The sequence below is a fragment of the Bison bison genome, unplaced genomic scaffold, assembly GCF_000754665.1.
Source record: "Bison bison bison isolate TAMUID 2011002044 unplaced genomic scaffold, Bison_UMD1.0 scf7180017864274, whole genome shotgun sequence".
In the NCBI taxonomy this organism is placed as follows: Eukaryota; Metazoa; Chordata; class Mammalia; order Artiodactyla; family Bovidae; genus Bison; species Bison bison.
In genome coordinates this window covers 3,941,553-3,954,135 of record NW_011494846.1, presented here as the reverse complement: position 1 = coordinate 3,954,135, position 12,583 = coordinate 3,941,553, and the positions used below count along the sequence as shown (strand labels likewise).

The following is a 12,583-nucleotide window of genomic DNA, read 5'->3' as shown; positions in this document are numbered from 1 at the left end:
GGTGGTGTCATCTGCATATGTGAGGTTATTGATATTTCTCCCAGCAATCTTGATTCCAGCTTGTGCTTCTTCCAGCCCAGCATTTCTCTTGATGTTCTCTGCATATAAGTTAAATAAGCAGGGTGACAATATACAGCCTTGACATACTCCTTTTCCTATTTGGAACCAGTCTGTTGTTCCCATGTCCAGTTCTAACCTTGCTTCCTGACCTGCATACAGGTTTCTCAAGAGGCAGGTCAGGTGGTCTGGTATTCCCATCTCTTTCAGAATTTTCCACTGTTTATTGTGATCCATCAGTCAAAGGCTTTGGCATAGTCAATAATGACTTTATTAAGTGTATGATTAAAAAAAAGTAACCATTCACTATGAAGACAAAGGTAGTTCAATGATATAATTCTTTGACAAGCCCATACACTGCTTGAGGACAGAGGTTCTAAATACTTGATCTTGATGCCTTGGTTGGAGCTGGTGTTGGAGTGTCAGGGGCTGAAGTAGTGATACAGTGCATTGGTCAACTTGAAACTAGAATCCCTTGAGTTCTTTTTGATCCACCCAGAAGCCCACTGAGCCCATGATCTCATAGTTCCCTGTATACTGGAGACTGAAATGGAATGATGTATCCATCACCGTGGGCTCCAGGGGATCTGTGTGCCTGGAGCCAGAGGGAGACAGCCTCAAGGCCTGGTTTTCTCACCTTTTGTAATTGCCTCCCCTTGGTTAAGTTGTGCAAATAAAGCTGAGCGTGAAGGAGAGGACGGTTCTTTTATGCCCTCACTCTCAAAAAGCAGAGGTGGCCCTGGAGGAGGCGGGGGAGGCGGGGGTGGAGGAAGGCCAGGCCCAAGGGAGAGGACAGACAATGCTGACGCAGTTGATGCGACCGGACCCTGCGGGAGAGAGAAGATGGAAAGCACGTTACTGAAATGATGCCCTTGCTGAGAACTGAGATTCTGCCAGCATCACTGAGAACCTGTTGTCAGTGAGAGATTGGGGTTTGAGATTCACAGAGGGCACCTAGGAATACACCTGTGCATCATGGATCTGTTTCCAAAGACCTGGGACCGAGTGGGGGTTTGTCTTGGGAACACAGAGCATGACGTAGAAACTGCATGTGCAGGAGCTTGCCAGCTCAGTTCAGTTGCTCGGTCGTGTCCCACTCTGTGACCCCTTGGCCTACAGCACGCCAGGGTTCCCTGTCCATCACCAACTTCTGGAGCTTGCTCAAACTCATGTCCATTCAGTCGGTGATGCCATCCAACCATCTCATCCTCTCCTCCTGCCTTCAATCTTTCCCAGCATCAGGAAAACAAAGCCATAGGTTCATGTCCAAAGCTCGGGATATGAATGAAACTGGGCTTTGGCCAATTGATAATCACAAGAAAAGAGTGGCGCAACTGATAAGAGGATTCTTTGGGGACACGGAATAGCAACCATCCAATGAGAGGGAGGGAGGTGAAAAAGTTTCAGTGGTTAGCCTTCTGAGCAGCTAAGAAAAGAAATACTGAAACATTCTCCAGGACTTGTTTTTCAAGTATGTAAGCCTCAAACTGAACCCCAAGTGAGGATCACATGTGACCGGCATGTCTGTCAAACACGCAGGTGATCAGGGCCCGGGATCCTTCTGATGATTTGGTTCGTCTAATGCTAACTGTTTGTAAACCAGAGAAAACTGTATTTTTGCCTGATCAAGGCTCATGCTTTCTCTCTTCTCTGCTATGCAAAGTTCAATCTTTGTTTTCAATATGAAGTTCTAACAAATTCAGATGTCACTAAAAGGTGATTGATAGAAAATAGAGGGATTTGTCTCAATGTTTTGAGAGGACCCCATAGACAAAGTTGTCACAGAGTTTAAAACTAGTAGGATAGAAACACACATACACTATAACCTGGTGTTATACACCGTTTTATTTTTAAACCCGGAGAAAAGCTGTATGCCTATGATAAAGAATGGTAAGTTAGTTCAATTAAAAGATCAGAAACTTTGAAAATTGAGAGTGATGAAAATGCGATTGAGGCTTATATTAATATGTTTTCAATACCAAACACAATGTGTAAAACATCAACATTACTGCTAAGTATTAACAAAGACAGCAGACCCTTATTTTCATAAACATGGAAGTATTACAAAGTGTCAATATCAGGAACTTTTTACCTGTGGTACTTTTCAGTTGAAAAATCTACACTCTTTTCAAAGTACTTATATAATCCCTATTAAGTGAGAATTATCCTGAAAATACGAGGTCCTTCTCTTATTGAGAATGAATATCTTTAAAACTGAGTAGGCTGGGAGTTCTCATCTCTTGAAATTGTAATTTGTAATTTTTTTGTTTGTTTGTTTGTTTATCAGGAAGAACTCCTGATAAACATCTGACTCCATTGGGATTCTTGGGTCAAGTAGAAAATAACTGCACAGTTCATGAGACAGACCAATTTTTTTTCAGTATCTTAAACATTCCCTATTTTGTTACTGGGGTGAAATGTGAGAATTTGCTGGGAATCATAAACAGCATAAAATACAAGATTTGCACATCTAACACTATTCCAGTCCTCGGTTCCAGACACTCAGAGCCACAACATATTACTCTTACTCATAAGCATATCATAACTCAGTCAGTGAAGGGCCAGGCCCCTCCCCCACATCTGAAACCCTGCAGCTTTAAAGATCTCCTGTTTTGTGGAAAGGGGAGACGGGCTTCTAAATCTTAGAACGACTTAGATGGTTCCCTCGCTCTCAGAATTCACAGCCTCTCTCCAAGAGCCATTAAAGGACACTGAAACCAATTAAGCCACATATTCAACTTCTTGGAACTATGATACATTCGGATGGCTGACCCGGGAACACCAAACAAAGGATTTACTGCAACAAATGTTGACTATAAAAGCCAAAAAAATAAGAGAACTCAGGACCAGTTGAAACTCTGCCTTTGGTTTATCCTTTGTATGTTCTGGCTCGTTTCTGGCTCCAATAAGGGTGCAGCCCAGGCTCTATAGTTTCCAGGGTGACGTGACAAGCAGCACTCAGGGGCTTTCCATGCACAGTGTCCTCGAAGGCAAATCAGGCATTCCCTTAGCAGGCTTGCCCTAGGCTGCGCCACACAATGAACTGATCTTTGCCACCTGCTCTTCTCCTGCAGGCATGTGGGACCAGAGCTCTCTGTGCTCTCCTTTGCCTGGCATGAGTGGCAGCTGCATCGACTGGAGTCACAGCCTGACACTGTCTTCAGGTGTTTCCTTAAGACAGGGGGAGATGGTCAGGGAAGGGAAGGGAGCCAAGAATTCTGGAAAATCTCACACTTGCCAGGCACTGGTTGTTCCCACTCATTTAACAGATACTTAGTGCTCAGTGGGCTTCCCTGGTGGCTCAGAGGTTAAAGCGTCTGCCTGGAATGCGGGAGACCTGGGTTCGATCCCTGGGTCAGGAAGATCCCCTGGAGAAGGAAATGGCAACCCACTCCAGTACTCTTGCCTGGAGAATTCCATGGAGGGAGGAGTCTGGCAGGCTACAGTCCACGGGGTTGCAAAGAGTCGGACACGACTGAGCGACTTCACTTCACTCACTTTAATGCTCAGTTTAGGACAGGCTCAATGCCAAGGGTCCCCAAATTTATCTGAACTTTAGAATCATCTGGGGATCTGTTAGAAATTCCCAAGCAGGAACACTCTGGGGAGGTGGAACATGGGCCTCTGTACTTTCTGAAGCTCCCTGGGTGATTCCAGCGTGTGGACAAGTTTGGGAAGAAACACTCTATGCTTTGTGCTGAGATTAATCTTAGTCATCACAATATTAGTAAGATTGAAATTCCCCCTCTAACAGAAAATAAAGCAGGAAGTTAGAAAGGCTGACCAAATATTCAATGGCCAGTAAATGGCAGCAATATAATTCAAGCACATATCTGCTTGATCCTAAAATTTTCTTCAGGGGAAATCCTTTTTGCTATATTCAGGTGAAAAAAAAGTAGTCAATCAATTAAAAAATCAGAGGCATGGGTTACCCATGATATACGTGGGCTTCCCTGATGGCTCAAACGGTAAAGAATCTGCCTGCAATGCGGGAGACCTAGGTTCAATCTCTGGGTCCGGAGGATCCGCTGGAGAAGGGAATGGCTAACCACTCCAGTATTCTTGCCTGGAGAAGTCCATGGACAAAGAAGCCTAGCAGCTATAGCCCGTGGGGTCGGAAAAATTCGGACACGATTGAGCAACTAACTCTACTAACATGTACATAGTGTTGCTCGTGGGCCTCTGGCTTGAATATCCATGAAGTACTGGGTGGTGGTGTAATAATTTAATTTTTATCTCCACTACTTGCTCCATCCCTCCAATGCCTCGGCAGCTGACCCGGCTCCTACAGCCAACTCTGGAGCCGGGCCTTATCCCATGGGATAAAGAAGTCTTCAGTATTGGCATCTCAGCAGCAAGTCACTCTTGACGCTGGTTTGTTCAGACTCTGTACCCTCATTCTAGCAGTTAGACTCTTGCTCGTCCACTTTTCCTGAGTACCCACTGGTGCCAGTAATGGGGTACTTGCTCTGAAATTTATGATTTTAAATGGCTATACTCAGGGTACAAAAGTTAACTTATGTTGTATGAACACAGCACATAACCTAAAAATGCTGCTTTTGAAAGCTCTATCAAGATTAATTTTGAGAGCAGATGCTTGATTATTTACTTTTGAGTCAGGAAAGGGAGGCACAAAGACTTTTAAAAACGTCTGCAAATCCCTTTCTCTAAATTAATTTCAACTGTCTTGGGAACAGCTGCTTCCTCTGACTTTAAATATATGAATGATAACTATGAAATAATGAAACCATTGTATGTGGGCATGTGGAAAGCTTGTAAAGTTTTGGTTATGTATACTCTCCATATAATTATATTACATGTAATATATTTATATACTAAAATGAATCAGAATATTTTCATTAAATATTACTTGAAATAATTACTTATTTTATTACTTCAGAATTTAGGTTTTATTCTGAAAGGGAAACTACTTCTAGTTCTTAAATGAAATCTCCACACTGTTTTGCTGGTGTAATTAAACAACCACTTCTATCCCCCACAACACACACCATAGTCTTAGTTATCCAGTTAATTTGGAGAGGACGGGACTCCAATTATCCATTTTGTTGAGTTTGTTGAAAGTAGGACTAATAGGGTGCTTTTATATGGAGCTTTTTATGTCTTTGTGACAAAAATTGAGCAAAAAGTGAAATATAGCTATTTAAGCAAAACAAAAAAAAGAAATCAGCTTCAAAGAAAAATTTTCCATTGAAGATATTCTACTTAATAATTACCCTTTTGGGGAAATTTTCAACTTTCACTTTTTAAAGTCTAAGATTTTTCAAATTCAACCATAGCAAGAGCAAATGATCTGATCTAAATAGAACCTAACTCTTCAATAGATTGAAAGTGAACTAGAATAGACTCATTTGTCCATTCAACATTTGCCAAGAGCAACCTTGAAAGGAACTGGGTGGATGATGAGGAAGCAGGCATACGTCTTGTTTGTTAAGAAAGTCATGATCTAGTGGGAATGCTGAGCGCACAAGTCGTTGCAGATGGAGTTTCATGTGTTGTGACTCATGTGAACAGGAGTCCCTGGCGGCCCAGTGTGGGCTCTGGCTGGCTCTTCTCAGGACAGTGGGGTCAAGAGAGCCGGAGAATTGCTGGGGTGGCTTAAGCTGGGGCCATAGCATCGAATGGTCTACAGAGCACAGAGGTCCTGTAAGGAGAGCCCCTGAGGGACAGATGTATATACAGGTAACAGTGATCTCCAACTTCATGAACAGGCCTGGCGACCCACATCTTGGTCTGTGTTTTCACTGACTTCTTAAAAGCTAGAGACCAAGAAAATCAAAATATTCTGTGACAGTCTCTTGGAACAGGTGGATTCTGGCCCACACAACAGAGCTTTAGTTACGATGTTTCTTCCATGAAACCAGCTTAGTGACAGTAATATTCTGAGCTACCTGCCTTTAAGGATTTGTGGAGATCATAGATAAAGCGAGAAAACGGAACAGCTGACACGAAGTGGCTCTGTTTATGGGTTTTCCTGCCCACCTCACACCCTTTCCTTATGGCCACCACCTCAATGCCCCTTCATGCCCACACAGACGACTGTCATCAGCTTCGTGGTCAGGTTCTCTCTTTGGCTGTCCATCTCAGAGCCAGCTTGGTCCATTAATCACCTGGCTTACAGTTAACGCTCTCCAGGTACCTGTGTCCAATTACACACTAAAAAAAGTGTTTAGAAATCATAAAGCCATTTCAGTCACAAATGGACTTACATTAACCTGCTAAAACTACAGGAATTCACAGGATTTTATAATGGAACTTTTTGGCCAATGCTGTCTATTAGTTTTTCCAAAGAAAAAGATTCTCAGATGATCTTGTGTAACATGGCACATAAATAGGATAAGCCTCTCACATATCACAATAAGAGGGAGGGATTAAAAGAAAGAACTACAGTTTCATAACTAAAGACTGACTTTCCATATACATAAACTAGCTTTCATAGCAGTAAAAAATACTTCATGAATTCATGATTTAGGGTTGTTTATAGTTTAGATGTTAAAACTAGTTTCTTTCTATTTTCTGCAAGACGTACTTTGATTAAGAACTTGGTGAAATTGATACATTTCCAAATTTTTAAATTTCCATAAGTACTTACACATTTTACATTCATATTTATATCACACTTTTATTGGCAGACAACCATATTCAAGAAAAAAGATTGCACATAAACTAACGGATGATCATCCTCTGCAACATGAGTATAAACCAAAGTGAATTTGTGATTTTAGTCTCTAATCTCCTATTCTTATCACTTCCTATAATTTTGAGACTTCTGCCAAGGAAAACAAAATTTCTGGGGGCTTTTCCAAGAAAACAGAATTGTCAAAAAAATATTACAATGAAGAGCTACATAATATTTTAAGCATATATTTGTTAATAATTTTTAAAGTCAATTTAGGGAATATTTTCTATTTCACCTATGGTAACAGAACACTACTTGAATTTCAAGTTTCCGTAAAAATACCAAGGGTACTTATAGACCATCAAAATGAAAAGATATTTCCACAATTATGAAGGAAATGTAGGGCACATTTTGATCACTTTTCTTGAGAAGCTAACCTCCCTAACTTAAGACACGTACAAGAGGAAAGATAACGAGAACCTAGATCTCATGGTTTCACCAATGATCTCTGATGGTTTCCTCATCTCCATTCTTCCCACCCTCCCTGGACTCTCTGTATGTTACTTTGATGACCTGGAAAGATGTGAAATATGGCAGCAGATGAAAAAAGAACAAGAAATAAAGTCCCTTCAGAGAAGGAAAAATAGCTGTAAGCTGGAAAACAGCCTGCAAATACCTTACACAGTCTACAAACAAGTAACTTAGAGTCTTTAAGCTTGTGTGTGCTTAGTTGCTCAGTCGTGTCTGACTCTTTGTGATCCAATGGACTGTAGCCTGCCAGGCTCCTCTGTCCCTGGGGATTCTCCAGGAAGGAATACTGGAGTGGGTTGCCATACCCTCCTCTAGGGGATCTTCCCAACCCAGGGATTGAACTCAGGTCTGCTGCAGGCAGGTTCTTTACCAACTGAGCCACCAGGGAAGCTTATCTTTATGCTTATCGTTTCCTAATTTATAGATCTGGATGTGACCCTTCAAAAACATAGGTGGTGATTTCTGCTTTACAATACCCAAAGCAGAGAAGTCTGACAAGAGCTGACCAAACCCTCAAAGCGGATTCCAGAAGAATACGTGGAACACAATCTAATTGCTCAAGTTGCATAAATTGTCTTCATCAGTAGCTTTAATGATGAGTTTGGCCTTTTTTTTTGCTATTGCTCTGTGGACCAAATCTGGGATTCCCAGATTGTCTTTTTTTCTTGTCTGCCAGCTATGGCAGCTTGAAAATACAATTTATCATAAAAAAGGAGAGATAAAATTAAATTTTCTATGGGAAAAATTTCCAGAGTTATATCCCTCAAAGACACACACTACAGATAGGCAGCAATTGTAAGGCCAAGAGTGACATGGAGCGTGAATTATCTGGACAATGACTTCATTCGTCAGAAAAGCATAGGTCTGAACTATCACTGCAGTGAAGTTTTTGTTTTGCTTCTGGATTTTAAAGTCATAGAGAAATAACTGTATTTCTTAGGTTATCTGTACTTGGTAAACGGCAGAAGTTAGGGTGGGAGCTGAGGCCAAATGAAAGCTGTTATGGAGATGACTTAAGGGACTTCCCTGGCAGTCCAGTGGTTAGGACTTCACCTTCAGTGCAGAGGGTGCAGGCTCTATCCCTGGTCGGGGAACTAAGGCCCCATATATCTTGTGGCCAAACATGAAACAGAAGCAATATTGTAACAAACTCAACATAGACTTTGAAAATGGTCCACATCAAAAAAAAAAAAAATCTTTAAAAAAAGATGATTTATGTTTGGCTCTGTATTATTTGTAAACCATCTTTTTCTAAAGATGTTTTTTCAGTATGGACTATTTCCAAAGTCTTTACTGAATTTGTTACAGTACTGCTTCTGTTTGTTTCATGCTTTGGTTTTTTCGGTCACGAGACATGACTGACATTTGACTCTGCATTATTTGCTTCCCAGGTACTGCAATGATAAATAATCTGCCTCCCAATGCAGAAGACTCAAGACACTCGGCTTCAATCCCTTGTTTGGGAAGATGCCCTGGAGAAGGAATGGCAACCCAGTACTCTTGCCTGGAAGATTCCAAGGACAGAAGGAGCCTGGTGGGCTACAGTCCATGGGGTCGCAAAGAGTCAGACATGGCTGAGAATGCACACGCTGTATTATTTACATTATTTACTTAGGAAAAGTAGATAGAAGCATCAACATCTTCTGAGGTTTACAGCTGAGGCACACTAAGATAAAGTAACTTTTGTCTTAATTTCAGTTCTAAATTTCACGGGAAAGGTCTGGGAAAGCATCTGTGATTAGCTCTGCTTAAATCAAGGATGCAACCTGGACCATAAGTCTGGGCTAAGCTCTAGGTTATATTCTATGAAGGGCTTATTTTACCTTTAAAAGACAATCTGTACCTTTCCTCCATCTCTTCATAGGAAAAGCTTTTTGGTTAATCTAATATTAGCTTGCATTTCCTGAGTTTATACCAACTGGGGATGGCAAGGGATGGGGACAGGTGCAGGGAAGGCATTTGCCACTTCCTATAAGAAAAGGCAAGAATCGACTCCTTGGAAAAACCCTGATGCTGGGAAAGACTGAAGGCAGGAGGAGAAGGGGATGACGGAGGATGAAATGGTTGGATGGCGTCACCAATTCGATGAACATGAATGTGAGCAAGCTCTGGGAACTGGTGATGGACAGAGAAGCCTGGCATGCTGCAGTTCTTTTAGGGTTGCAAAGAGTCGAATACCACTGAGTGGCTGAACTGATTGATAAGAAAAGGCACTGTCGATTTCCATTGCCATCGCTTGATAAAAGAAATAAAGGAATAGTATTTACATGGCTCTTAAACAATGAACACAATATGTAGTTAGTGGAATAACCCTCTGGAAATTTCACTGTGAAGAAATATGATTACCAATTACTGTGTTCAATTTAGCAAAAGCTTTTGGATATTGTCTGTGTTTAACCCTGTATAGATGTGAGAGTTGGACTATAAAGAAAGCTGAGCGCCGAAGAATTGATACTTTTGAACTGTGGTGTTGGAGAAGACTCTTGAGAGTCCCTTGGACTGCAAGGAGATCCAACCAGTCCATCTTAAAGGAGATCAGTCCTGGGTGTTCATTGGAAGGACTGATGTTGAAGCTGAAACTCCAATACTTTGGCCACCTGATGCAAAGAGCTGACTCATTTGAAAAGACCCTGATGCTGGGAAAGATTGAGGGCAGGAGGAGAAGGGGATAACAGAGGATGAGATGGTTGGATGGCATCACTGACTTGATGGACATGGGTTTGGGTGGACTCCTGGAGTTGGTGATGGACAGGGAGGCCTGGCGTGCTGCAGTTCATGGGGTCGCAAAGAGTTGGACACGACTGAGCGACTGAACTGAACTGAACTGAAGGCCCTGTACTAGTCACTGCTGCAGATCTCAGGCAGAGTGGAGAAGGACGATGCTTTCAAAGAGCTCTCTCGGAGGAGAGAGAAGATACATCTGTGCTCCCCCACAACAGGAACCTGGCTCTTAGCCTTCGCGTCTCTGCTCAGCCTGTGCCTTTGTTTGGAAGGTTCTCACCCAATTTACTATCTGGAAAATTCTTACAAAATCTTCAAGGCTCAACTCAAAGTTCTCTTCTTTTTGTGGGCTTTCTGGAACTCTTCTAAGAGGAAGTTTTCTGTTTCCCTATTGCAAGGATCTGGTAGGAACACCCTTATTATAATACTTCACATTAAAAGTGAAATTATTTGTCTGTGAGTTCAGGTTTGGTCACCTCTTGAGCCAGAGCTCTGAAAAACCACTCATTATTCATCTTAATGTCACCAGTAATGCGCCGGGTGCCTGAAACACGGTAGGTACTTCATAAATATTTACTAAAGTGAACAAGTAACTGCTTTATAAGGTAGAAAGTGCCGAACATCATAGAAGAAGTACAGATCTTAAGTACTAAAGAAGTTCTGTTCCAGCCAGGAAGGGCAAAGTGATAAGCGGGGGGAGGTCAGAGAGGCTTCTTGGAGGGAAGATCATTCGAAATAGACCCTGAAAGATAGTTGGGTCAGATTTGACAGAGGGAAGCAAGAGGAAGGGGATTCCAGGAGGAGGGTACATGAGCTTTGTCATTACAATGAACAAATGCAACTGAATTGTTACTAATCACCCAAGAACGTACAGATCCATTTAAGCACTAAGTCTTTCAAAGCACTAGCTTCTGAGGCGACACACTTGTTGGATGAAACTACCAGTACTCAAAACTTTATTTGAGGACTGCTTTCAGACTGTTTGCAGAAACACACACACGCACCAAATAATCACGTAGGCCTTTGTATTCTGCTCCTTTTGACCAAAGAGTATTACCTGAATTAACCCCTCTCTAAAGAGGGTCTCAATAGCTTTTGGTCATTTGAAAAGATAAAATTCACTTGTAAAGAAGGAAAAATTGCTACCACTTAGTATCCCAAAAAGGATGGGCCAAAAACTTCATCTGCCATTGTCTTTCTCCTTGGAGGTGGGGAGGGAGAAGGAGGTGGATAAAGCCATTCAGCCCTGGCAGCAATTATTAGGAAGTAGAGGCATTCCCCTGGGAGTGAAGGCTAAGAGGTTGGACCCAGAGGTGTGGCACCTCAGGGGTGAATGAAAACTTGGAGGGCAGTGAGTGGGGGTATTGTATAATAGCTTGCTCTAGGCTGGGACTGAAAGCCAAGTTCACTCAAAGTCTCCTCCTATCCAGATACCTCCTAGCTCTGCTCCACGAAGCACTTCTGCCTGCACCTTTAAGCCACAACCTCCTGACTATGAAGGGCTGGAGGACAGAGTCCTCAATAGGACACCCTCAATTACACCACTGCCTTCAACATTAACATCTTAAAGAATCTGAAATGCACACATCTTAATTTAAATATTCCCGAGGTGATGATTTCAATAAATTGAGAACATTTATTAACTTGCTGGCCCCAGGGTTTAGAGAGTTTGAATTCTTGGTTATGAAAAAGTCCTAGTTAATAAAATAATCTTCATTATTAAATTAGGCAGTTTCAAAAGTCACTACTGGGTTGATTTAGGGAGATAAAGATTTAAATACTCTAAAAATATTTATGCATTCTGATTGACTAACAAAACTCAAAGGTATTTATGAGATAATAAAAACAGTCCTAAATATAAAAAGCTTGCATGCAGCTTCATAGAACAGCTAACTCTAAACTGCTGTTTATGAAATTGTAGATATTTTATTTCTGACTTACACTTATTCTACTAAAGATACAATGAAGGTAAAAATAAAATCCACGAATAATGCCCAAATTTCAAAAGGCAGAGATTGAAGCTATAAGCAATAATCCTTCAAATCAGACACCTGGTCTATAAATAATGAAGATATCATTACACAAAGTCTTTTTTCCATCCTTACCCTCCCCCAGCTGTCACAGTTGATAGCCCAGCCTATTGTTCTTAGAGCTTTAGACCCTGGACTCTTAGCTCTCCTCCTCTTTCTCTGTTTCTTTGATTGATTTATTCCATTCTCTAAGTAACAGTGTACCACAGGGTTTTATCCTTCATCATATTCTCTTTTTTCCTGTCTTCTCTTGGAAATATTTAATTATCATCTCTAAGTCTCCCCTTTCACCGAATTTCAGACCTGCATTTTACCTGCCTGCTTCACCTCCCCATCGAGATGGACATCTCACCTGTGTCTCAAATGCAACATGGTGAAAACTCAGGTGAATATTTTTCTTGCTCTCAAAGTACTTAGTTCATGTCCTATGGGCATGTGCTGCATTCTCTGCTAAGAACTGCCCTTTCCGTTACTGTCAATTAGGGAACTCCTACTCATCCTTCAGGACCCAAATCAGTATACCTGAAACTAATATAATATTATAAGTCAACTACACTTCAATGAAAACACAACAGAACAACAACCACAACAACCCCGCCCCCCCCCC

At 41.6% G+C, this 12,583-nt stretch overlaps 1 protein-coding gene across 1 annotated transcript in view; it reads right to left on the bottom strand.

Annotated features, from left to right (window-relative positions):
* The window catches only part of CAP2 (CAP, adenylate cyclase-associated protein, 2 (yeast)), a 138,924-nt gene that overhangs the window by 15,311 nt on the left and 111,030 nt on the right, over window positions 1-12,583 (bottom strand). Inside the window, exon 8 of the mRNA XM_010848798.1 lies at window positions 695-884. Coding sequence (XP_010847100.1) covers window positions 695-884 — 190 coding nt within the window. The remainder of the gene's footprint in view (window positions 1-694; window positions 885-12,583) is intronic.